This window comes from Bubalus bubalis, chromosome 21, assembly GCF_019923935.1.
Source record: "Bubalus bubalis isolate 160015118507 breed Murrah chromosome 21, NDDB_SH_1, whole genome shotgun sequence".
Taxonomy (NCBI): Eukaryota; Metazoa; Chordata; class Mammalia; order Artiodactyla; family Bovidae; genus Bubalus; species Bubalus bubalis.
Window position 1 is genome coordinate 46,025,015 of NC_059177.1, and position 27,348 is coordinate 46,052,362.

Here is a 27,348-nt window from a genome sequence, read left to right on the forward strand (position 1 = left end):
AGCAGAGGCAGGGGCAGAAAGAAAGGAGGACTTGACCAATTACATGAGATTCAAATTTTGCATGTGATGAAGCAAAGACTCAGTAAGTGTTTGATGGGTAAACATGTGGCACCTGCACTTCTCATTTATTGTAGAACATAGGTACCCAGATATTTAGTCATCAGCATCCTTCAAACACCATCAAAATCTACCGAGAAGTATCTATCAACCACTCCCTCGGTGCAGCAGCAAAGTCACAGGAATTCACAAGGGATCGTGCTGGAGAGGCTGAACACACAGACCTTTCCCAAGAGTGATAAGTGATCGGAGGAAACTAAAATACGGGGTGTGATGGGGAGTGAGGGAGGTGTGTGGCTCCTTTGGTCAGAGAGCAGGGAAGCTTCTCTGTGGAGGTGACATTGAGATGAGACATGGAAGGTGGGACAAAGGCAGTCACAGGTGTATCGGGAACAAGATTACAGGCAGAGGGAAGAGTAGGCACAAGAATCTGGACCGGAGAGGAGCTTGGGGCTTTTGAGGGATGGACGAAAGGGCTGGAGTAGACTGAAGGAAGGGTGAGCACAGCGGGCAGCCACACCACTCTGGCTGGCCAGAGAGGTCAAGTCAGATATGGTAGGGAGCTGGGGCCATGGCCCAGAGTTTGGGTTTTACTCTAGATGCCAAGAAAAGCCAGATCAACTGAGTGACGCCTGTGAAAGCCCACGCTGACTGCTAAGAGCATATGCTGGGGTGAAGGGGGTACAGAAACAGGTGTCCAGAGCAGGGCTGAAAGGGAACGGATGTTATCTAGGAAAGCCAAGACAGAGGGCCTGTCAGGAGTGACAGAGAGAGGGGAGTAGACTTGGGGTGCATTTTGGAACCAATAGGAAATGACAGTGGATGGTGTGGGGAGTGGGGCAGAAAAGGGCAGTGGTGAAGGCCACACCCACACTTGTTGAACTCAGAAGAACCCTTAGCATTTGCATTGAGCGGGAAGGAGAAATGAAGGAAGACCGAGGCACTCCTCAGTCTGCTTAGCATTTAGCATATTTACATAAGTCCATAGGATGTCCATTTCATTCCATATGGGAGGGCAATGGTGTAAGAATATTTAATTTGTCAGAATGTCCATGTGTCAATCCGTGTTTTCAATGACCTTCTGCCAGAGCCAATCTATAACCCATGTTCAATAGCAAAAAGGCATGGAAAAAATGAAGTGGCTGGGCATCCGTAAGAACAAAGAAATGGAATCAACATTTGGAGTGGGATGGGGACAGTCAAGGAGTCCATAGGGACTGACTGGTGACATCAAGCAGAACTCAGCCTGTGGGAACAGCAAGAACACTGACTTCCAGAGGGAGTGGAAAGATTCTGGAACAGGAAGATGTCATTGTCATCTGCAGAATCTGGACTCGTTGGAGAGTTCACCTGAGTTTGACAAAACAACAGAAATGGCCGGGGTCTGATGGAGATAGCCTGAAGGCTCAGGCTTCCCCTCCCCACACTGGCCTGGGCTGTATAGCTTGGTTACCTATTTCCTTGTTAGATGTAGCTGCTAGAAAATGTTAACTTACACAGGCACCTCATGATTGTGGCTCACAGGACATTCTTCCTGGACAGTACTAGTCTAGGCATAATCTCACTGTAATTGCCTGGTGATGACCCTGTTATTCATCCACATGGCTGCGAAGATCAAGTTCCCACTCTGCTTCCTATTTCCTGAGAATCAGCCCATATAGAAGAGTGAATTTAGCGCATCTAAACTGATGTGGGGCTCCTGGTTCTGACTCTTTCTAGTCATTTACCCACTTGATTGCTTGGTGCCTCAGATTCCTATACATAACATGAGGATATACACTGCCTCACGGAGATGCTCCTGGCGCCCTTGGTTGTCCACAATCTGACTCCAGATTGCCTTCCAGACCCACCTTCCACATAGGCCTGGTGTCACGCACACCCTTTCTCTGAGCCTCTGAGCCTTTCCATTGCTTCTGCATCCTAAGCTTGCTAGTGAATTAGTTAATGATCAAAAGCTTTAACCACTTAAAATGCTTTGAGCAGTGTCTGTCACACAAAAAGGGATCAACAAATGTGACACAAAGTTTACTAAGACCTACAACAATAACAGATACAAAAATGCATTTTCCCTAGTTGGATCTATGGTTACTTCTCCACCCTACATATAAAGTCTTATCTTCCCTATTTGATTTTGAGCTCTCCATGTTGGAGCACTTCTCCGCAGCCACTCTGGACAGCTTGCTTAGCCCTAGAACATAGTAGCCATCTAGCCAATATTGAGGGAAGGGACTGAGGGTTTTCCCCATCTCATCTGATGTTGGGGGCCAGAGTGAGGCACTCCGCCCATGGCAAAGGTCATGAGGAAGGAGGCTCGACATACGCAAAGGCGGGATCGAGCCTCAGGAGTCCCCCTGGAAATCCTCGAGCATCTACCCCCATAACCAGAGCCTGCCTGCTTTACTACTTTGTGCTCCCACCTACACCTCTGACTTTACGGGGGGCTGTCCCCCACCACCTCTTTCAGAGAAGGAGTTAACCTAGAGCTCCAATTAATAAAAACTCCTGGGCGTGACAAGACTGTTTTAACCTACAAACTCCTCTGAAGGTTCTCTAGCCTGCCTGACAGGCTTGTCCGGCCACATGTGATTGCTCACAGCCTCCCAACCGTGAGAGGCACGAGATGCTTTAAACCTTCTAAAAACAGGTTCCTTAGAAAAGTTAGAAAACTATTAGTATAAGTATAATGGGCTGATTAGAAATTGTATTGGTGAAGGGTTTTTCATTTGTTGAGCCAATGTTTGTTGCTAAGTCTCCACATCCCCTGCCCTTACACACATTAATGAATATATAGAAGAAATAAGTATTAACCTTTGATATTAATCATGTTAGACCTTAGGCTAAGTAAATTCTTTCCTTAACTAAAACCCACTACACCCTCACCCTATAGGAATGTAACTTTATTTGGGTAGCGTCTGTTTTAAGAATAATCACCCCTGGAGAAATAAGTGTCCTAGTTGACTGACCACTGTCACAAGGAGAGGGTCATAAATTGTTAGCAGGCCCCCTGGCCAGAAGATGATGTAACACCCCTAAGACCTCTGTATACATTGGTATGAAGCACCTGACTTTGATAAAAGTCAGGACTGCTGACCCCGTGTGACTTTTGTATAACATCTCAGTGTATAAAAGTAGACCATGGAAAATAAAGAATTGGGATCAGTTCCTCGAAAGACTGGTCTCCCCATGTCGCTCTCTTTCTCAAACTCTGGCTGAGTCTCCATCTGGAGCGTGGAACCCGCCATGCTTACTAATTATGCCTGGGCTTCTAAGATCTGACCAGGGAGGCCTCAGTGTCTCCTCTCCTTCGGGAGAACGGAAGGACGCCTGTGGCCTACGTAAGTGGTGCAAACTTCTTGTCTTGAAGTTTTATTGGTCTCCCGCGTAAACCAAGCTACTCAGCCTCTTTTCTCCACTGAATTTTCCTACTGAGCTATCCTCATTCTACTACTCTTTATATCTCTAATTAAAATCTAATTGAAGCTATTGTATCCTGATCCTCACCGACGCCATCCCTGCTTTGAATACCCTGGATCAGCCGGGGCTGGACCCCGGCAATCTACCATTAGCCCAGCGGCCCATGTGACTGGCTAATTTTTCTCCAGAATAGAAACTCTTCAGCATCCTTCCCCATCTTCTGGGCTTGCAGACACAGAGCAAACAGCTTTTGGCAAATGTCAACGTGGTTTCATGGAAACGAGTCCTAGATTTTGTCTGCCCCAGGCTCCTCTGTGGAGCCTTGCCTGTGCTGTGGCTGCTGGAAAGGAGCCTTTTTTGTGTTCTCTTGGTGGTTTGACGAGGTCCACATTCCAGGCCTCCATGGGGAAGGCAATCAACTTAGATGTCCCTTTTTTCTAAAACGGAGGGGCACATGGATACCAAAATCTCAAAAGAAAATCAGATCATGTGAAAGGAGGTCCCTTCCTAGTTTTATTTCCCTCGATGCCTTGTCGGGCAAAAGAAAAAAGATATATTAGGGGTTCCACATTTTAAGAAAAATTCGTAAAGCTCTCAAAGAACTTTATGAGAAGAATAAAGTGCAAGAAAAATTGATCTAGACAGTAATTCTAAGTAACCACGCTTTGAAATAGTTTTAACCTGAATGTTAAAGAGGGGCAGAGACCAAGGAAAAAACTTCCAGATGTGTAATAACAACTTAAAAATCATTCCTCAAGGTCTGACTTGACTCCTTCTTGCTTCGCTATTGTCCGAGTCCCTACCCATGAGATGGCCCCAGTTCACGTGTTCCTTCAGCCCCCATTCTAACACATGGATCCCAGCATGCTGGGAACCACATAAATGTTTGTTGAATCAGCATCAGTTAGTCTACCAGAAGTCACAAGCCGGTGGCAAGGACAGAGTGACTGAGAAACACTTGGAGAAAGACTACAGAGAGCCCAGCTATCAACAGAAAAGTCCTGCTTGAGCAGCTTTGCCAATTAAACCAAAGCCAGTCTGCTGAGTAAGGCTCCTACATCTGAGCTGTTTTTGGAGACACTTCATGATTCACACCCAAATTATACAAAATGAAAGAAAATACTGGATAAATCAAGCCAAATATTAAGTTTGGGGGGAAAATTTTATTGGACAAATTAGAAAAATATTGGTATTGTGCTTCAGGAAACCCACTTCTTTCCTCTGGCTGCAGGGGCAGAAACAACCTCAGTGGCAGATGGAGAGGGAATAGGAGTTATTTTAAGTGAGTCGGCTCCGTCCCCCATGCTGGCCACAATCTCCCACTCACACCCACTGTGCTAATCTGGCAACCTCGGCCAGAACCAAGGGCAACATCCATTTGTAACAAGGATTTAACTGTATGACTGGGCTTGGAGAAGGCCTCTCAGGTTGGAGTGAGGATTCCCTGCTAGAGCTGGCCAAGGACGCTGCTGGTGGTGGTTGTCCCCAGCTGTGGGTGAGACTCTGACTGGGTCCATTTACGTCTGGTGCAGACACCAGGTTTCTGGGGGAAATGCCCTAATTACATAACATTATCCTGAAGGATCCAAAGTAACTGGAAATGAAACAGTGGCTTTGGAGGATTCTTTCATTCAGTCTCCTTCGAAGTCCCTCCTCTATGCTGAGTGACTGGTGGTGAGGGAGAAGGAGGGAGTAAGTTTTCTGCTTTTGTTGTTCAGGTGAACAAGACAGAGACAAACAAACTACCTGTACGTGCCGAGCTGGGCTATTCCCCCCAGCGGACTGATTCTGAACTGTCATACTTTAGCCACTGCAGCTGCAGGCATATCCTCAGTGCTACTTTAAAAATAAACAGACAATAGGAACAAAACACTTAGGTTCCCCGGGCTCACACAGAACCTCCCAGTACAGCTACGGTTTGCTTTTCTTCTAGCTCAGAGCTGACCAAGAAAAGTAAGGGTGTGAATGTGTGAGAGACAGACAGACAGAGAGAGAGACAGAGCGATGGGGAGAGACAGACAGGCACAGACAGGTGTAGCTGAGGTTGCACAGACTAAGTTGATATCAGGTTGAAAGTAGAACTGCATGCAGACTGCATGATCCCAAAGACTCTGTCTGTTTACTCGTGTGTGTGTGGATACAATCCCTCACTGATGTTTATCATAATAACCTGAACAAGGTGAATAATTAAAAATGTTCTTTAAATCCAGCCCCCACCCCCACAAGCATCCACCATCACCGAGTCCTCCCAATCTTTATAGCAGTCAATAAAACACAAACAGAATGCCCACAGAACTGCCACGGTCCCCACAATGTCCTGGGGCTTGATTTGTCACACAAGGCTCTTAACTTGTATTATCCCATTTACACTGACACCCCATAATATTATACTTTTTAGTTATGACAAGATTACAAGAGAAAATGATGTTCAGAAAGGCTGTGTGACTTGCCCAAAGTTGCACAGCTGGTTTATGATGGGACTAGGAATCAAGGATAACCTATGTACTGCTGAAGTTGAATTCCTTCCACTTCACTGCTGTCTTTTTCCCAGCAGGAAAATACAAAACTCAGGGAGGGTTAACATCCACTATTGATTACACAGATGGGTTAGTTCACAGAATCCTCAACAGTGGGCATCACACTAAACCTCTTCTAAATATGTCATGGCCTCAGTGTCACAGATGGAAAAAATGGGATAGATGGTCCATTGACCTGGCCACTCCTGATGTTCCTATTGTGGGTCAACTTCAAAAAGCTTCATCTGGTTTGGGTCCTCAAAAGTGAGATGTGCAGCATTTGCTTGGGCCACCGCATTTATGGGAATCTGACCCTAGCTGCCATTTCCAGTGAAATCATTCATTGCAGTGTTTCAACAGAGAGAACAGAAATGACTTGGATCTGTGGGTATTTGCACTGTCAGGAGACGATCAGTGTTGACTGGTTGGCCTATTCTTCTAAGAGCCTTTCAGCTGCCCTCTCAGCAGCTACAGTTCTGAAGTCCATGAGATGGATTATTTGCAAACAGGCCATTTGCTGCATGACCAGGAGATGTGAAAGACCAAAAGTCTCTGAAATGACTGCACAGATGGGAGCTGCTCACTTCCACATTATAGAGAAAGGGAAGGTACCCTGGTGACCCTTCTGACATCTGGTTCCATTTTATTCCTTCTTTAAAAGCTGATAAATAGGAAAGTTAATTCATTCACTGGCAGAAGATCCAGGTTTGATTGCTTCATTTACTCTGATTCACTCCAACTTGGAATAACTAAGCACTAGGAGCCTACTGTCAGCCACATCAAACATATATCTCCTACCACCCTCAACAAGCAACCCCAACTGCAAGACTTAGAAATGGGTACTGTGCTAAGCTTTTTAAACTTAAATACACTTTTAGACTTAAATATCCTTAAAAAGTTAGGTAGGTTTTTCAGTCAGACTTTTCAGCAATTCTGAATTAAGTTTGGAATCAGCTAACCAGTTAATTCAATCCTTTTTTGATAAAAAGCTTGTTGAAGTCAAGTATTACCTTAAGTTGCATCCTGAAGCATGCATATGGGATCCATATGATGTGGCCATGACTCCATTAATACCAGGGCGATTAGAGCAAAGTTGGATGGTGATGGAGCTAAAACACGAACTTCTTCTAAACAATGATTCAAGGGAGAAGCAAACTGGTCCACAAGATGTTTCACAAATAAACGTTTGCATAGCAGTCACTGCTGATATCTTCTAATTTTGATGAAAGGAAAAAAGACATGTGGAGTGGATGGGTGTGTGAGAGTGTGTGTGTGTGCATGTGTGTACAGCTATAGGAAATGAACTATACTTTCTTAACATTCAAAAGCAGAGTTTACTATATTACTCTTTATACTTTTATATCTTCTTTAAAATTGGCTAACCACAGACCAAAAGGGATGTCCTTTTATCAACACACTGCAACTAGATCAGGGGTGCAAACATGTGGTGCCCTCTCTGCCATGCCCCTCCAGAATCCACAGTAGACCAAACCTGGCTGCCCTTCAGAATCCTCCTAAACACAGTGCTCCAGGCAGCCTCTCCCCAGGGATCAGAATGGACCATGCTATTCTGGGCTGTCTTGGACTAGGCCTAACTCCACTCACTTCAAAGAGAGCTAAAACGATGCTGAAAGAAAATGGTTACCTATCAGCTCACTAAACAATGCTACTGGATACAGCATAGGCAGGACAAGGGGGGAAATCTCAACGGTTTCAATGAAACACAAAAGGTGTTGTTGAGTATCTTCAAACCAGCAGGCACCAGGCTTGGGTAATGTTCCAACTCCATCATAATGAATTTCCAGGGATCTTGACTCTTTTTTGTTGTATCAAATGTAATTTTCAAGAAGTTGGTCTCAGGACTTCCCTGGTGGTCCAATGGTTAAGAATCCGCCTGCCAATGCGGGGGACACAGGTTTGACCCCTGGTCTGGGAAGACGCCACATGTCACGGGGCAACTAAGCCCACGGGCAGCCACCACTGAAGCCTATGCACTCTACAGCCGGTGCTCCACAACCAGACAAGCCACTGCAACGAGAAGCCTACACACTGCAGCCAGAGAAAGCCTGTCTACGACAGTGAAGGCCTAGCAAGTTCCAAAATGAATAAATAAGTAGATAATTTTTTTTTAAGTTGGTTTCAGGCTGGAGGGTGAGAGATCATTTGTTTCATAAAGCTACCTATTATGATGTATATTTCAAACTGAACAGAGTTTAAAAATTTTACATATATTGGCAAACATGAAATAAATAAGTTGCAAGACCTATATGGATTTATATGTAAAAACATGATAGCAAATATATTTACCCTATATTATTTGCATATTATATGTCAAAATGCTAGCTATAAACTATTAAAACAGCTTTTCACAGACAGTATTATGAATTGAGCATTTCAAGTGAAAACTGCAAAGTGTCAACACTGTAGAACTGAAGAAAACCTTTTAAAATCATAAAAGGAGAAACACAGAAATAAGTATTTCTCTTACCAGTGGTCTGAGCTCTGGATGCGTCAGGATATATCCATTATTTGTGATTGCAAAGGCATAGCCATGAATCCCTAACTGTAAGAAGAAGTGAGAAAGAAACCTTCATTAGCTTGCTCCCTGGTGAATTCACAAAGCAGAAAGCAGCCCGACATTTAGTAATTTACAGCTTAAACTTGGCATTCATAACCCTTATCAGCACAATATTTCATTAAAATGAATGCAAGGCACTGATCCTTGACATTTGGTGGAAATGAAGACCTGTCACAGGATAAGCTCAGCAAATAGCACAATTTAAAATGTCACAGACCCATGTTGGCATCCAAAGACCCCACTTTGATTTATTTAAAATAAAAACAATTATAATTTTTAAAAAGCAAGTGGCTAATGTTTCTGGAGACCCTATGTCCAAGTGAACAGAATTTTGTCAACCTGGGTGTCTTTTCTCTACCTGAGATAAGTAAGGCAAGAGGGGTCTCCCTCTGATGCACCCTAGGCTCCCAACAATTCCACACCCCCAAGGCCATCTCAAGCATGCATTCTCCTAGGCAGTCATTTTCCGTAGTTCTTCAAGGAGAAAAGTGTCCCCACCAGCCTATATAGGAGCCTGCCAACCCCTTTTACATCCTTTCGTCTTTAAACTGTGAGGCCGCCAAGCTTTTCCATGCATTCTTCCATCGACACAAAGCCTGGGTAATTTTCTATGCAGAGCCTCACTTAATTTATGTTTTCTGACTAAATAGGACTATGGGAAATAGTTTGAGAGCAATGAAATGTTTTATTAGCTTTAAAAAGTATGTAATCAAATTTAACACTGCACTTATTTAAATAATAATCCCAGCTTTTTGACAATATTTCTATTACACAGTTGACTGCATCCATTGGCTACAATAAATTTACCTACAAATCATTCATGTATTAAAATGGCCTCTGGCATAAAACCCATACTGATCTCTCTCTCTGTAGAAAGAAAATGTAACCCACTTTTGCCAGAGCAGTGAAAGGGGAGAAGAAAAAAAAAATCCTTTTTCCCAATGAGTTATTTCATAGTCCTGAGCCCTCACTGTTATTTTCTTTAAAATTCTCTGCTGCTTGCATTCTTGAATATGATACTATTAAATGATCCAGACAACAGAGTTTACAAACCAAGAATGACCCTGTCTGCTTGTTAGCTTAACGTCAAGGTGATGTGAAATTAACTTCAGAGAATTTAACACCGGCAATTAAAAGTTTTCCTTGCATTACAAAGAGCAAATAGGCACGTGGTAGTCAAGGGCAACAGACAGTTTCTTCTGGAGTTACCTTACACAGCAAGTCTTAATAAGATTCTACTTGATTCTAATGATAAAAGTATATTTCACTATGCTGTGAAAGATAAACCAGAGATTTCCTATCCTTTGAGATGTATATCGTCTCTTTTCATCTCGTCTCTTGGAAAAATGTCAGACACAGTCAGCACTGCATTAATTACCTTTATTATGTCCCTGTTTAATACAGACTGAGGGGTCGAAACGGACTCAGAGAGTTTGACTTTTTCCATTAAAGGCAAAAGTGGTCTTTGGCTGGAAATTCAAACTCACGATGAGACCAAACAAATGATATTTTATAGTCAACTAATATATTCAGTGGCTTCTAATGTACATTCCTTCACTTCTTGGTTTGCCTGTAGGAAATGATACTCAAAAGAGAGTAAAACTCCATGCATATGCCCCCTCCAAGCTCTCTACTTTTCTTGTGTAGCACTTATCTAAGTGATAATCAATTATTTGTAAGGTTGACTATAAGTAGTCAAGATATCAGTCAAGGCCTTTGATTATTTAAAGCCTATCTCCCTGCCAGAATATAAGTTCTGTGACAGCCAAGGTCATGCAATTATGGAGGGATGGCTAGGATGAAGGGAAGAGGGGTCAAGAAAGGAGGAAGCAGGAAAGGAGGAAGAAGGGAAGTAACAGAAGCTGAATTGAGTGCAGATCCTACAAAAGTATCCTGAACTCTCTGCTTCTTGCCTGGGATGCAGAGACTGAGGTGACCTTCCCACCCAATGTCCTCCACTCATTGTTTAGCTGCCATCTTGCTTCCTTGTTGCTCACTCACATTTCACTCTCCCAGAACCTGCCTCTGTCATGCCCCCTCGCCCACCAAAATGCCACCAGAACTCCTTTCTCTACAGTTGCCAGTGGCCTCCTAACTGCCAAACCATATAGAATGTACCCTCTTTTCCTGGTTGTCTTAGCCTACTGCCCCCTCCTCCTTGACACTCTAATCCCTCAGTTTCCAGGCCCCACACTCCCGGATTCCCTCCCTTTCATAGGATCCTTGTCCTCTACTCACCCTGGAAGCAGTAAGCTTCTGTCCCCAGTGCTCCTTGTCTGCTTTAGCTCCTTCTCCTCCAACATGATTCATCAACCACCTGGATGCTGTTGACCTCCAGATCTGTGCTCCAGCCTTGGCCTCTCGCCTCAGTGGTAGACCCCAGGGTTCAAGTGTGTGTATTTACCTGGACATCACACAGGTGCCCAGACTCGCCCAGTCCAAGATGGGCCCCTTCCCTTAGTGCTGCTCTCCCTGCACTTCTCTCTCAGTTGGTGGTACCACCAATCACCCACCCAACTCTCAAGTTAGAAACTAAAGAACCATCCCTAGATCCCTTTCTCTCTTTCATCCCCAACTTGTTGACTTAAGTAATCACTAAGTTTTTCTCCAGAAATCATTCAGATTCATCTCTGCTTCCCCACCTTACCATCCATGTAGATTTAATACAGCAGATTTCCACCATGGTTCTACCTGTTCTTCCTGCCTCAAAGCTTGGCCCCAACAAAGTTATCCTTCAGATTAATCAAAGTCAAAGGTAACTCTGACTCTGCTGCTCCCCTTTGTAAAACCCACAAAGACCTCTTTTATGTGTAGAAAGTGAAAGTCTCTCAGTCGTCTCTGACTCTTTGTGACCCCATGGACTACACAGTCCATGGAATTCTCCAGGCCATAATACTGGAGTGGGTAGCCTTTCCCTTCTCCAAGTGATCTTCCCAACTCAGGGAGTGAACCCAGGTCTCCTGCATTGCAGGTGGATTCTTTAACAGCTGAACCACAAGTGAAGCCCCAAGAAAACTGGAGTGGGTAGCCTGTCCTTTCTCTAGGGGATCTTCCTGATCCAGGAGTCAAACTGGGGTCTCCTGCATTGCAAGCAGATTCTTTACCAACTGAGCTAAACCATCAGGGAAGCTCTCTTTCACTTTCATGTGTGAGATAGAATCTACACATGATAGGGTCTATCCATCAGGTTTCCCTGGGGTCTGGCCCCTACCTACTTAACCCAGCATTTCCTTCCTCCACTCATTGCCTCTCAAAAGCTCATGACAGCAACAATAAACTCCCTGCAGCTTTTTTCTCCCACTGAGACCTTAACTCAATGAATGCAAGCTGTCCAGAGCACTACTCCTTCCCACTTCTCCCAAGCTATGAGCTCAGCCTCATGATCTTCTCCTATAAACATGTCTCTCCTGTTGCGCCCTCCTTTCCATATCATGTCTCCATAAAACCCTGAGAATTTTTCCATTATTACCTTCACCTTAATGCATGAAAATGCCACATTTCCTTTTCTGCCCGCTTCTCAACCCTAGCTGGATGTCTTTCCTTCATCTGCCTTATTCTAGACACTCCCCATCAGAATGGGCTCTCTGTGGGAAAGGAAGCCTCTCACACATCTTTTGACTGTTCCAGCCTCTAGCATAATGTCTAGCACATGGCAGGTGCTCCAGTTAAGGTCTGCATGTATTTAAGACAGTCATCACTTTACCCAAATATTACCTCATTCATCTTTAAAATTTGAGCTAGAGTAAATATCAAACATAAGCTGAACAGGAGAAGCTGATTTGCTATGGGTGGTACATAGTCAGTCCTCCTCAAGCCTGTACCTAGAAAATCTTCTTGACATTCAGAAACTATCTGGTTAAAATCCTTCCCAGGAGAACAGTGAGAAAATAACATCAGAATGTTTTGTTGGTTCGTTGACTGCAAATGGATATAACCTAATGTAGATGTAAGAAGAGAAACTTAGCAAATCTCAAAATACATTCCCCATTCTGTGGATGAGTCTCTCAAAAAACCTAAAACTTGTAGATGGCAATGTCCAACATTTGCTTAGGGCCTCAAATCAATATACAGCTGAAATCTCTAATTTTTGTTTCATCTGAAATACAACTAGCCATTCTGTCCATTCTAACATGCAGTCCCGTGCCGCGGTCAGAGAGCAGATGGGACACAAGGCCTCCCGGCACTTGGGGCTGCCTAAGGGGCCCCCATCCTGAAGCACGCTCTTCTGGTGGCCAGAAGCCTTGTGGTCCAAAAGCCTGGGGAAGGAGGTGCTTCCCTTCCAAGTGCAGAGAATCAGGACTAATGAAGTGAACCCAATTATAAAATGGCTCCTTACATTAACAGAGGCTGTGGTGTCTGGAAATTATTGCTGGGTGTCTGGAATTCTTAATAAAAATTACAGGAAGTCTGATTGCTTGTGGGAAAATCTATGAAGCTAATGGAAAAGAAAGAATTCTATCAATATCTTCTGGGAAAACCACATGAGCCAAGAGCTGACTCATCTTTACAAGGTGTTAATCAAGAGAAAAAGGTGTGATCTGCACTCTGATCCCTGGAGCTCTCCTCTCCTAGATGAGAGAGCCCCATTCACCCACGGTTCACTCCAGCTGCCATGGACACCTCTTCCCACAGCTCTGGTGGGGACCAGAGGAAGGGCAACTTAGATTAAGGTATGCCACATCTGGGTCTCTGGTTCCCAGACCCTTTGGGGAAAGCAGCTAATTTTCTGTAGCTGATCTTCTTCTTATCCCCTTATTACACTTTGTTTTCTTTATCATTTACTTGCTGAGTTATAACGAGAAATAATAAGAAAGTTATTTCACATATCTTCATCTAAAAATGGGGCCAAGTGGTACTTATTTCACGGGAGTGTAACGAGGATTCAGTGGGAACAGTGAATATAAAGCACTTTTATCATACTAAATACACAGTGAAAAGTTCAATGAATGTCTTATTGTATTATTTTAGCTACTAATTTTTTATATATATTTTAACTATTACTATTATTGTCCTTTATTGTTTCTTATGGCTCTAGGCTTCAGTTCAGTTCAGTCACTCAGTTGTGTCCAACTCTTTGCAAGCCCATGGACTGCAGCATGCCAGGCTTCCCCCCATCACCAACTCCCAGAGCTTGCTCAGACTTATGTCCATCAAGTCAGTGATGCCATCCAACCATCTCATCCTCTGTTGTCCCCTTCTCCCACCTTCAATCTTTTCCAGCATCAGGGTCTTTTCCAGTGGGTCAGTTCTTCACATCAGGTGGCTAAAGTATTGGAGTTTCAGCTTCAGCATCAGTCCTCCCAATGAATATTCAGGACTGATTTCCTTTAGGATGGACTGGTTGGATCTCCTTGCAGTCCAAAGGACTCTCAAGAGTCTTCTCCAACACTACAGTTCAAAAGCACCGATTCTGCAGCACTCAGCTTTCTTTATGGTCCAACTCTCACATCCATACATGACTATTGGAAAAAACACAGCCTTGACTGGATGGACCTATGTTTACAAAGTAATGTCTCTACTTTTTAATATGCTGTCTAGGTTGGTAATAGCTAAAAGCATGCACTGCTAGTTTGAGACTTGGCAAGATATTTAAATTTTCTGAGTCACTTGTTTCTTTAGCCAAGGATAGCAGTGTCTACTGCATTAAGTGAGATAATGCTATAAAGATCTTAGTACATTGTCTAGTAGAAGAAGCTTTGAAAAACAAATTCACAGGGTAATTGTTACCATTTCCTATATGTTCTGGGCTCCCAAGGTGGCTCAGTGGTAAAGAATCCACCTGCCAATGCAGGAGACATGCATCCCAGGGTCAGGAAGATCCCCTGGAGGAGCAAATAGCAACCCACTCCAGTATTCTTGCCTGCAGAATCCCATGGACAGAGAAGCCTGGTGGGCTATACAGTCCATGGGGTTGCAGAGTTAGACACAACCGAGTGACCAAGCACACACACACCTATATGTTCATCCTTTCTGGGTTTACTGGGCATATATTAAATAGTGGCCCTGTATCTGGGCTTCTACATTTTATATGATGCTAGAGGCTTAAGAGTGGTAAAGGTTGGATGCTCTTTCTTAAACAGTGAGCCAGCAATTCTGGGCCTCTAAGTCTAAGGATTTCAGTAAGAGTAAAGTCCACTATCTTTATGGGCCTCAAATAGCTCCCTAACCCCCTGACTTTCCACCTCTAGAGAGCTAAACAGTTTTCAACATGTGCTTTTGTGAGTTTGGGTCAACCAGATGTCGTATTACGCTCTGGAAACTGAACTCCAAATGGAAAAGCCCTTTTGGTGAAAGAACCCGGCTGTCAGAGCTCCAGGGTGATAGCAGGAAGAAAGACCTTTGTCATCTCAGTAAACCCAATTAGAAAATTTATTTTGTTAATGAGGCCACCTTTTGTAGCCTGGATACCTGATTTTAGCTTAGAGTTGATTTCTTTTTATTATGAAGGTAGCTTTCTAATTTGATCACCTAAATGGAATCAGAACATGGGAACAGACACACTTGCTTATTCAAAGAAGTTTCCTCTTCTAGGAGTGGATCAGGTTCTAAGGACCATCTAGGAAGCACTGGGAAGAACCTGACCTTATGGGTTCTCTGAGAAGCCTGGGCCAAGAGGTAGAGGTGCAGCATGGGCTTATGGAAAGTGGTGATGTGCTGATGTCCACAGCTAAGGGAAGCCTGAGAAGGCAGGGGTTCACACCTTGAGTCTGAACAATCCCCTATGGATCTCACTCCTCAGCTCTCTATCCAATCTTCGCATGACCTATTTTGCTTTCTTAGGAAAAACACCATACAGTGAAATGATTTCAGGTGGCATGTAGACCCTGTATTTAAGCTTTCCTACTCCACCCTCTCAACTATCCCCAGAATTCAAAACAAACTTACACTTCTCTTACTGCCATAGGTTTAATGTAGCACTAGGAAAGGAATATTAATTTGTACCCCATTACCTTTCAGGATAAAGGGAATATTTATTCAGTAGAAGCAGGGACCACTTTTATTTGTGCCTCATTGGGTTTCTGTTAAGAAGCAACAGATTTTAGGGGGTCCTCAGATTGGGGTAAGTCAAGACTGGCTTAGAAAATCATCAGAGATGTAAGACCTGTATAGTCCTGCAGACTTGTGCAGACTTTCACAGGCCCACATAAACCTGGGTGGGTGCATGTAGACCTAATCAGATCTTCCTGGACTGTTATTATTCTACCAAAACAAAACAACACAGAATCCGCTAGAAAGAGTGGGTTTCCTTCAAGCTTTTCTTGTCACTATGGCAGGCTGTGAGATGATCTCGTGCATCTGGCTCTCGACTCTTAAGTAAGCGATGCATTACCTTATATTTGGGGATGGTCTTCAGAAGTTCTTTCACTGGGACATCTGTGCCGACCACACCGAGAAGAATGCCTTTTGATCTCTATTGAAAAGAAACATTAAACAATAAAAAGAACAGAATGTTAATTTGGCAGAATAAATATGATCTCCTGAAAAGTCACACACCATAGGCACTGTCTGGCGCCTTCTGCAAACTGAGAGAAATTGAAGCTTAATCCAGATTTGCAAGAGGTGACTTCTATTCCCCACCCAAAACATTCCTAGGGAAGAATGGCAGCTTCTCAGGCCAAACATGGCCTATGATAACCCTCAACACACACCCTAAGAACCATTTCCTTTTCTCTCCTGAAAATTACGAATCTGAAGAGGCCAAGGAGTTTCAATCATTAATCAGCTTCTCTTACAGAAACTTTTTACAGGAAACACTTAGCATGTTAACTATGTTCTCAATTTATACTGCCATCTGGTGCCCAGGAGAAAGAGACTAAATAGCCAGAGAAAGATGCAAAAACCCTAACATTTTTCCAGACAGTTGGAACCAAGGACTGGGGTAAAGGAATAGGCCTCTAGGGTTCCAGGTCCCAAGGTCAACGTGATGTGCTATACTTTCTGATGTCAGAAAGGGCCTTCTAGAATAAGATACACATTGCTACTATCCTGTCTGCTGTTTCACCCCAATGCAACTGCCCCCAGAACCTCAGGCCATGTTCCTATTTGGAAATAGGGTCTTTGTAGATGTACTTAATTAAGGATCTCAAATCATCCTGGATGCAGGATGGGGTCTGTATCCAACAATTTGTGTCTTTATAAGAGGAAAGGACACAGAGATAAGCAGAGAAGACAGCCATGTGAAGACAGAGGCGGAGACTGGAGTGGGCAAGGAAGGAGTCTCCCCTACAATCGACTTCTTAATTTTAGACTTCTGGCCCCTAGAATTGTTAAAATACACGTCTACTGTAAGCCATCCCATCTGTGACACTTCACTGTCCCAGCCCTGGGGATCTAATTCAAGGTTGGGACCTATAAATGAGAGCGAGATCATCCCATCACAATCAAGGATTCTTTCTGGAGATTTCCTTCCTCTCGTCATTTAAACACTTGAATTTTGGAAAAGTGGTACATACTGTAAAAAGATGCCTGCTTAAATTCCTCTCATCTATTCTTAATTTCATGATTCTAACAGCAGGATTAAAAGTGAGGAAAAATTATACATCCTCCATCCTTAAATTAAATAAGTAAATAAAGGTCACCAGAGCTTGAGTCAGAGAGGGTCTGAGTTAACGACCCCCTTAGCCTCAAGAAGGAAATCCAGTCACTGTACTCACAGTCTCATTCTGCTTACTAAACACAGGCATGGCGACCGTGGTCATCAGGACGGGGCCCTGATCATCAGCAAGCTGGATGGAGAAAGAAAAGCCGGTTACCTGAGAATGGTTTGGAAAAAGCAGTGCCAGGGGCCATACCTTTTCACCATCTCATCCCTTCCTGACCAGGGGCTGTTGGAAATGGACCAGTGTCCACTCGAGTCTTTATAGCTTAGGTGGGAGGACAACATTCCTCTACCTGAATGTGCTGATTAGGATCCCAGCCCCTCCTCACGGGCGGGGGAAACAATGTTAGCTACCATCCGTCCCTCCAGCTGATCTGTTTACTGCATTCAGCCATTTGAGTTCAAATAAAGCCCTGTTTGGATCCTAGTGATTCATTTTATTTTATTACTACAGATTGATTTTATCCTTTTACTTTACAGACTTTATGTTCAATATGTGCAATATTAATGCTTCTCCTTAATGTGGAAATTGAGGATCAGAAAGCATGAGCATAAGGGGTTTTACGAGTTGCCCCTGCTGCAAACAATGGAATCTGGAAGCATTTATTCTCCCCAAGGTAGCTGAGTCATGGCCCTTTTGAATCTCTACATATATCTGCATGCCAGTCCCAGATGGAAAACAAACAAAATGAAAAAATAACTTATCCATTTCATCCCTGAATCACTGGTAACTGAAGCTGAACATTCCTCCTGGAAGAACAACCCTTGAATTTGGCCCATAGTATACTTCTGTAACTCACTGAATTGCATACAAGTGCACTGAGACCCACCATCATATCTGTCTTTCACAACAGTGTCAGGAGAAAGGTATAAACCCCTACTTTGCTCTGTGAGCAAATGGGGAAACTGAGTCTTCAATAACAGTAGGCTTTGGTCCAAGACAAACCTGGTTCTAGTTCTCAGCTTTGAATCTTTATCTAACCCTTCATGTTCTCATATAAAATAACACCAACTATTCCTCAGCATTGTTGCCATGAAGATAAAATGTGAAACTGTCCATCAAAGTACTTGGCATCTGCAAGTGCTCAAAGGATGCTAATTTCCTTTCCCTGCCTTCAAGATCACATGGCTAGCAAGTAGCAGAGTCTCCAGGAAGATTAAGGCATGTGGCACTGATGACAGGGACCAAAATTGGCCAAAATTGGCCAATCAGTAGGAGAGGTTTACTTCCTGGTTTCACAGTCCATTCAAGCTTCAAATAAAGCAACCTGTGAATGAGAATCCACTATCTTCAGGCTAGAGTGTTTTCTGATGTTTGGGCACTTTTGCGTCACTTTTAATTTCACAGAAAAGAAGGTGTTGTTCCCTCAGTCTTCTTTGAAAAGACTATTATAAGCAGACGATCCTGAAATCTAGAGGGTCCTATGGACTGAGGTCCCCATGGACTGGCAGGCCTCCTGAGAACAGGTCATTAAACTTGGTCAATATTTTACCAGTCTTCTTCTTCCAATAGGTTATTTGAGCAATAGGACAGCATTTCTTGTGATATAGTGTGCAGAACCGGCAGCACCTTCAGCATCTGAGTGCCCTGCTGCTGCTGCTGCTGCTGCTAAGTCGCTTCAGTCGCGTCCAACGGCAGCCCACCAGGCTCCCCCATCCCTGGGATTCTCCAGGCAAGAACACTGGAGTGGGTTTCCATTGCCTTCTCCAATGCATGAAAGTGAAAAGTGAAAGTGAAGTCACTCAGTCGTGTCCGACTCTTAGCGACCCCATGGACTGCAGCCTACCAGGCTCCTCTGTCCATGGATTTTCCTGGCAAGAGTACTGGAGTGGGGTGCCATTGCCTTCTCTGACCTGAGTGCCCTAAAAATGCATAATTTCAAACCTTCTCTGGATTCTCTGAATCTGAATCTTTATTCTAATAATTAGTATGCATATTAAAATTCAAGAAGCACTGTTAAAAGGAAATCCTTTCCACCATCAATAATGATGACAGTTGAAGAGAAACTTATATGAGTTGGGAAAACCCTTAACAGGGACAGAGAAAACCATGTTTTTATCAGTTTTACCTCTATGTCAAGATGGGCCTATTCCTCCATGACAAGCAAAACAATGCAAGAATCTCATGATCCCTCAAGGACTGGAAATTCATGATGTGACAGTAAATTTTATGTGGCAACCTGATTAGGCAATGGTCATTAGCTCAAACAACAGCGTAGATGCTGTAAATGTATTTTTTTAATGTAATTAACACTTAAACTAGTTGACTTTAGAGATGGCCAAAATGATGGAGTAGGAAGACTCTGAAATCACCTCCTCCCGAGGATACACCAAAATTACAACTACTTACAGGGCAATTATCTATGAGAACAACCTGAAGACTAGCAGAAAAGATTTTCTACAACTGAAGACATAAAGAAGGAACCACAGTGTGATGGATAGGAGGGGCAGAGTCGTGGTAAAGTCAAGACCCACACCTCCACGTCAGCATTTACAAACGGAGGAACACCATAACTGTCAAGGCACTTCCCAAGGAGCAAGTGGGTCTGAGCTCCAGGCTCCTCAGCCCAGGGGCCCTACACTGGGAAGTCAAGACCCCTGAACATGTGGCTTTGAAAATCAGCAGGACTTATCTTTAGAGGAGGCATGGAGTTATAGGACATGGAGATTCTGCTCTTAAAGAGCACTCGCAAAATCTCACACTTTTCAATTCCCAGCACAGAGGAAGTAGGTTAAAAGAAACCTAAGTCAGATATCTTACTTATACTCGGAATCTAAAAGACAAAACAAACAAGCTAAAATAAAAACAAACTCACAGATGAACAGACAGATGACTGCCAGAGGGGAGGGGTGGAGGGTGGGAGTGAAATAGGTGAAGGGGCTTAAGAGATACAAACCTCCAGCGATAAAACAAGTAAGCCATGGGGATGTCATACACAACGTAAGGACTGTGGTCAGTAATATAGTAATCTTGTACAGGGACGGATGGTTACTAGACATAGTGATGACCATTTCATAATGTTTGCAAATGTCACATCACTATGTAGTACATCTGAAACTAAGATAATATTATAGGTCAACTATATTTCAATAAAAACTCAGTAGACTTTGATAAAGCAGATTACTCTCCATAATCTGTGTGTGTTTTAGCCAATCAGTCAAGGTCTTAACACAAAAACAGTTTTCCCAAGGAAAACTGAAGGAATTTTTCCCAAGGAAGAAGGAATTCTTCCAGACTGTCTTCAGACCCAAAACTGTAAAACCCCATTCTCCTGGAATTTCCAGCCTGCCGACCTGCCCTACAGTGTTCAGATGTGTCAGTCCCCAACATGTATGTAAGTGGCAGTTGCTTAAAATCTCTCTCTCCCCCTCTCTCCTTGTTTGTGTATACTTATCTTACATTTAAGGAAAAAACATACACACGCATCTCTTATGGTTTTCTTTCTCTGGAGAATCGGAAGTAATACACATTTAATCATGTAATCTATTATTTGCAGTGGCCTAATTTTGGTATTAGTATAAATAAACAAACTATATATAATATGAATAACCAAATAATATTAACTATGAGATAATGCTGACAATCACTGTTGCCAGGAACCAAGCCAACCAGTATATAACAGTTTCTGGAACCATGGTTCCAATACCTTGCTAAATATACTTAAAGTATACTATGGCCAACAAGGGGGGCATGCAATGCCATTTTCAAAGGCAGAACCAAGCCACGATAAATAATTCCCCCAGAATCAGAAATCTTCCCACATTCTGACTCCTTGATTAAACCTTAATGCTACAAAGAACACTGATTTGAACTGATCCATAACCCTGGGTAACTTCCACTCTGGAGCTCAAATCAAAATTTCAAGCAATGCCAATATGTACCATGGATGAAGTAAAAACATAGCCACTGACAATAATGAGAAATGAAACTTTTTCCTGCAAACAGTAAAAATCAGTTATAAGTCACTGGTAATTGTCCTGGCCCAAATACAAGATCAGGGGAAACTAACTTCTAAATTATTAAGCCAGGATATAGTATCAACTTCATTCAGGGGCTAATTCCAAATATAATTAATGTACCATTACTTAAATTAAAAAAAAAAACCATAATATTCATTTGCACAGAAACCATTCATTTCTAAGCAGCCACAGGTAAACAAAGGAAATGTAGTGGACTCAGTCTAGCCACTGCTATGAGCTCACATGCTCCTCTTTCAGGGACCGTTCTGGCTCAGATGTGCATTGGTTTGGCCAAAACCCTAACCTGTAGTTCTTCCGATCATACACCAACTCATCAGTATGGCCATGAGGGCTGGCAGTACTCCGGAAATAACACTTGCACAATGTGAAGATGCTCTTCTGCACCCACCAGTTCCATCTTTCCTACTCTCCAGTGGGTCTGGGTTCTGTGAACCTTAAACATTTCGTGGAGAAGGAACATCAAATTGAAAGTTAATATGCACAGTAAGCGGAGAAGGCAATGGCACCCCACTCCAGTACTCTTGCCTGGAAAATCCCATGGCGGAGGAGCCTGGTAGGCTGCAGTCCATGGGGTCGCTAAGAGTCGGACACAACTGAGCGACTTCACTTTGACTTTTCACTTTCATTCATTGGAGAAGGAAATGGCAACCCACTCCAGTGTTCTTGCCTGGAGAATCCCAGGGACGGGGGAGCCTGGTGGGCTGCCGTCTATGGGGTCGCACAGAGTCGGACACGACTGAAGCGACTTAGCAGCAGCAGCAGCATGCACAGTAAGCACCTTTTGATTGAAAGGCATTCTGTACTCCTGTCACAGGAAAAATCAGCTTGTGGCAAAAGGTTTTTTTCTTAAGACCACCAATCAAGAGTTACGCAGCCAACCACAGCCAGACACCCTCTGTCCCCACACCACACTAGAGGGTCCCTGCTTTTCTGTGGTTCCCTAACCTGTAAAGGCCACTGAGGCAAGAACACTGCCTATGATTCATAGACACGTCTTCCAAGAAAAATGCAGACATAAAGTCAACATTCATTTTCCAAGGTTAGGAATGGGAGAGGGGGATCGCAGTGGTCCATCTGGGCAAAATCCCATTAACTTAAGTCCAAGTGTGAATCCCAAAATGAACTGCCATTCAATTACACTTGCCCAGGCTTTGAACAGGCCTCTGAAATGCTTGGTTGTGGTATTCAGCTGTATAAAAAGTGTATATTATTCCATATCCTTCATTTCCTATGCTACATAATGGAGACCATTCTGGTATCAAAGGAAATGATGAATAATAATACCGAACATCTGGTTTATAAAACACAAACTTGCTCAACAGATTGACTGCTTCCTGTCAGCTTCCCAAGTTAATCATGCATGTGGGCTCATATGAATATGCATTTGGATTCATGTGCGAGGTACATGCAGTGATGCCAGGCTTCTCCTCCTAAGGCCTGATTAGTTTCCCACTAACGGCTGTAGGGTGCGGCCCAGATAGGATAACAGCAGCGGGTTTGTGGTCTACCAATTTTGCTGCAGGTCTAGTCATTATTATTCATCGATTCCCTTGATAAACATTCCCTGAGCATCAGCTATGTGCCAAGTTTCATGCCACGTGCTGGGAAGACAACCAGGAATAAGACACAGGTCTTACCCCTGAGGAACCACAAGTCCACCAGCAGGGACAGGAAAGAATGAAGCAGAGAAGGAAGAGCTGGCTGGGCCAGGCACACTGGCTCCCATTACATGAGCAGAAGGCTATCTTCTTCATGACCAGCCTGAACAAAAATAAAAATATTCTTCCGGGCTTCTTGGACCAATTCAGAAGCTTTCTGAAAACCAGGTTAACAACACTAGCAACAAGTTATCTGCTGCACAGCAATTTCATCAATTACTTTACTTAAGAATATTTGCAAATGGAACGATGCAGGGTAGACCTTTTGAAAAAATTGCCTAGAACTTCTTTTTTTCTTCTGTTTGCAAATACCAACTCCGTCCTTTAGGGAAATATTCTTCACCCTTTCCATACACAGTGTTTTATTGACAGTTAAATTCTCCCACCCTGCACATGTGGCTGGGCATCCAACTCAGGCTGTGCCAACCACAGCCCTTCACATACACACACACACACACACACACTCACTCTCTCTCTCTGCCCAGGTCACACTGATTGCTTTATTAATTAGACACATGGACTCAAAGTAGGCTATTTGGGGACTTTTCCTTTTTTCCATCTGGAGTGAATAAGAGAAACTCTCTACACTGCTTTGTGTGTGGTTTTAGGAATGTAAGCCTGATAGCCATGTCCCCTCTTCACAGAGAAGCAATTGAGAAAATAAAGTCAACCCAGAAAGATGAGGAGAGATGAGCGTGTGTGTGTGTGTGTGTTTGTGTGTGTGTGTGTGTGTTTGTGTGTGTGTGTGTGTGTAATGAGGGAAAAGCAGAAGGAGAGGGAGGGAGGAAGGGGGAAAGGATGGGAAGCTACCAGTCCTAAAAGCCTTCAACCCTAAGATCAACTCCATCCATGCTTTCTTCTATTGGGATAAATTAAGGCAGTTTCTTCTCTTTGCCCAAAAGGACATGCACTGGACTTGTGACTTTTCAAGGACATCTGCTATGTTGCCTTCTTTCACGTCTCCATTCAGAGGATGCTTGCTAGGGCCAGTGGCAGAATTCTCTGTTCATCCTGTAGCTGGAGGGCCCTGGCGATGAGTGCCAAGCCCCAGAGAAAGGAGGTAAGCAGGACTCCTGGCTCTGAGAAGGCATCTGAGTGAGTCAAGGGCGTCAGGCTCGGCAGCTCATTTGAAGATTGCCAGATGGTTTTCAGCAGAGCCTCCTGCCATCTGCTCAGCCCTGGAGGTTTGGGCCGAAAGAGAAGGTTGTGCACAAGTGGGGAACTCAGTTTGGGAAGAGAATGGCTCTAAGCCAAGAACAAAGGCCATCTCTACACAAATATCATATTTCTTCTATCCTTTCTCCTACATTTATATGTTTTACTTTCTTATTAAAGTTGATCAGCATATTGACTGTTAATAAAATACATCATACAAATGTATAACATAATACAGAAATACTTTATATATGTGTGTACATAATTTGTGAGTACACAGCTGCATCTCTTCTGTCTTCCTTCCGACACCTAGTATGACATGAACTTGCACTCCAGAAAAAGACACTACCACCATCTAGAGGCGCTTAGGGTGAATTGCAGGCACAAGGTCCTGGGACATGAACCATTTACAGGCCTCACCAATAAAAATGCATTTAAATTGTAACCAGTGTCACTTAGTTTCCCATCAAACTGAAACGCAGGTGATAGGTGATATCAACTATTACTTCTGCCAATAACCTTTGGGGGAAATATACAGCTGTGTACATCTTTAAATATCAGATGAAACATTTTGAAAGGAGAACCACTGATTCTTAAAAAAAAAAAAAAAAATAGTGTTCATGATCTGAGAACATGATGGGAGTATGCAGGAAAAGGGAGGGTTCTTTCCCACCCACTTTCTCAAACACATATTTAAAGATGGCAGATGTCATCCATGTTCTCCAGTTTCCACACCCCATGGTGAACAGAAAGCTGGATAGTAGAAAGTTAACAGAATAACACTCTGTACAAATTAGTTGGTGAGATAGCACTAAGGAGAAGGTCACGGAAACATAGATCTAGAAAAGAGGACATGTGTAGAGTATGGAGATGTATAGAGTCCCTCCCACCCACCCCTCTGCCCCCACCACACACACAGAGAAGATCCCTGGACCTTTCCACCTTTCCCAGACCAAAAAGGTGCTCTGGATCTACTCCGTTTCAATGTCTGCTTATTCCCCCTCCCCAGAATCTCCCCCTCCTTCTACCATCACAATATCCCTTATCCTCAATGTGAATAGAAGTAGCAGGGTAAGAACCTGGTAAGAACCATACTCAGTGATCTGTCTTAAATTTCTGTACTGGGTGTACACAGAAGGACCTTTTCTTAGGAGAAACATATAGGCACTCTTCAGAGGTAGAACATACGTGAAAAGCCACTGAAACACGAAAACTAAATCCTACTGGTGTACTTTTAAGCCTGAAAAGGAATCTCAGTATCAATCAACACTGTCTGCTTGGCTAATATTAACATTATCTGACTCTGGTTGTGAATTTTAGACTGCCACAGCTATTAGCGATGATCATGAAATTTGCTGGCTGTTTCAACACTGGCTGATTTTAAACAAGAGGATTTACATACATAGGCACAGTTAAAAATTAATTTACTCAATAATCTAAGAAGTCATTTTGAAATGAGAAGGGAAAGCAAGAATAGCTTGCTTCAGCAATAAAACCAAAAGATTCTTAAATCACTACTCTGTGTGTGTATCTTTAAGTGCTTTCTAAAGAATCTATCTCTTTTCTGTATGATTGAAAATTTTAATAAAAAGAACAGTCCATAAATTCTCACTTACAGAAAACATTTTATAAATAAAACCATTAAGTAGAATATGCTTGAAATGAATATTAATGTCTTAAACTAAGTAAAACAAATAATAATAATCCTACTTAAATCCCTTTTTGCATAAAGATCAAAATAGTCCTTTATACAAACCATGGTAATACTCTGATATGGAAATGCTATCAGAATAACTTTTTATAGTCTAGGTTAAACATATTTGATTATCAGTATTTTGGATATTTTTTATAACAAGCTATTTAGAAAAAGCAAGGATTGTTATTTTTAATTGAGTTGATTCTTTCAGTGTAAGCAATATGAATTGTCTTTTATAATACTACTCAGATAATTTGTTTTCCTTTTAAAATCTAGACAAATTAAGAACACCAACCACTGTCTAGACTCCCATTTTGTACTGGCATTTTTCAATATTCTTGTAAAATGCCTGAACCCTAAATAACTTAAGGCATTAAGAAAGTAGCAGTGAAAAATAATAAAGAAGAAGCAAACCTTCTAAGTAATATTTCCACCTTGCTTTGCATTTGATTGTCTTAATTGTCATAACTCAATCCTTGAAATGCTACATAAATGACAGAATGCTTTTAGCCAAGACTTTTCCTCTTTTTACAGAATCATTATTACCTTCATCTGAGATCTGGAGATTCTGAATTTCTATGGGATTCACTGTATTTTAAGTTGCCTAAATATAAAAGTAAACAGATTTCCCTCTTTGAACTTAAACTGCATCTTGTATGAACTAAAATGTTGAATTTGTTTGTTCTCTTTTTCTCTTTTTAACAACCTGAAGACAATTTTGTGAATGATAATGCTAGATACTGTTAGAACATCTGAATGAGAATCTCAAAATAACTTTTTTCTAATAAAGTTGTCACTACTCAGGAAAAATTTTTTGCTCTTTCTCCCCCCACCCCACCCCGCCCCAGTGTTTCAAAGCTCTAAGTCATTAAGCAGGGACTACATTTTATGGGTAAACATCTAGACAGGAAGGATGCAGTCTTTGACCAGGGACATATATATAAGCAAACTCATGCACAAGAGAATATTACAGAGTAACATATCTGAAAGCTGTCTTAGGGAACTGCTTTACAGTATACAGCAGGCTTATTTCAGGAATCCTCAAAATAAGGAAATAGGAATTATTAGGGGCATTGGATTTTGGCTAATATTCATGATCAGCTATGCCACATAACTGAACACCACCGCCCTCCCCCACCCCCCAACTGTGGCCAAAGATTTGTATTTTTACAAACATGGCTTAGATGTCTCCCTAATGCCTGAAAACACAGCCAATAGTCAGGGCTTCAAGGCCCTGGGACAAAATCTTTCACCTGTTTAAAGACCCCCTGAAATGCTGCTTCCTCCATAAAACCTTCCCTAACAAAGTGGAAATGGGAAACATATGTTCTCAAACTTCACTTGTTGTTCAGTTGCTTAGTCGTGTCCGACTCTTTGCAACCCCATGGACTGCAGCACACAAGACTTCCCTGTCCTTCACTATCTCCCAGAGATTGCTCAAGCTTATTGCCATTGAGTTGGTTATGCCATACAACCATCTTGTCCTGTCACCTCCTTCTTCTCCTGCTCTCAATCTTTCCCACCATCAGGGTCTTTTCCAGTGAGTCAGCTCTTTGTATCAAGTGACCAAACTATGGGAGATTCAGTTTCAGCATCACTCCTTCCAATGTTAATTAACTGGTTAGGACTCTCAAGAGTCTTCTCCAGCACAATTTGAAAGCATTGATTCTTTGGCACTCAGCCTTCTTTATGGT

The 27,348-nt window shown here is 42.7% G+C and overlaps 1 protein-coding gene across 3 annotated transcripts in view; it reads right to left on the bottom strand.

Moving 5' to 3' along the window:
- CACNA2D3 (calcium voltage-gated channel auxiliary subunit alpha2delta 3) overlaps positions 1-27,348 on the bottom strand; it is a 909,107-nt gene that overhangs the window by 200,769 nt on the left and 680,990 nt on the right. For 2 of the 3 annotated variants that reach the window (XM_025272778.3, XM_025272777.3), the window contains 3 exons: positions 17,220-17,291; positions 15,896-15,976; positions 8,476-8,550 (listed from right to left, as the gene is read on the bottom strand). In XM_025272778.3, the coding sequence (XP_025128563.3) occupies positions 8,476-8,550; positions 15,896-15,976; positions 17,220-17,291 (228 nt within the window). The remainder of the gene's footprint in view (positions 1-8,475; positions 8,551-15,895; positions 15,977-17,219; positions 17,292-27,348) is intronic. The other variant, XM_044933476.2, reaches the window with a different exon arrangement.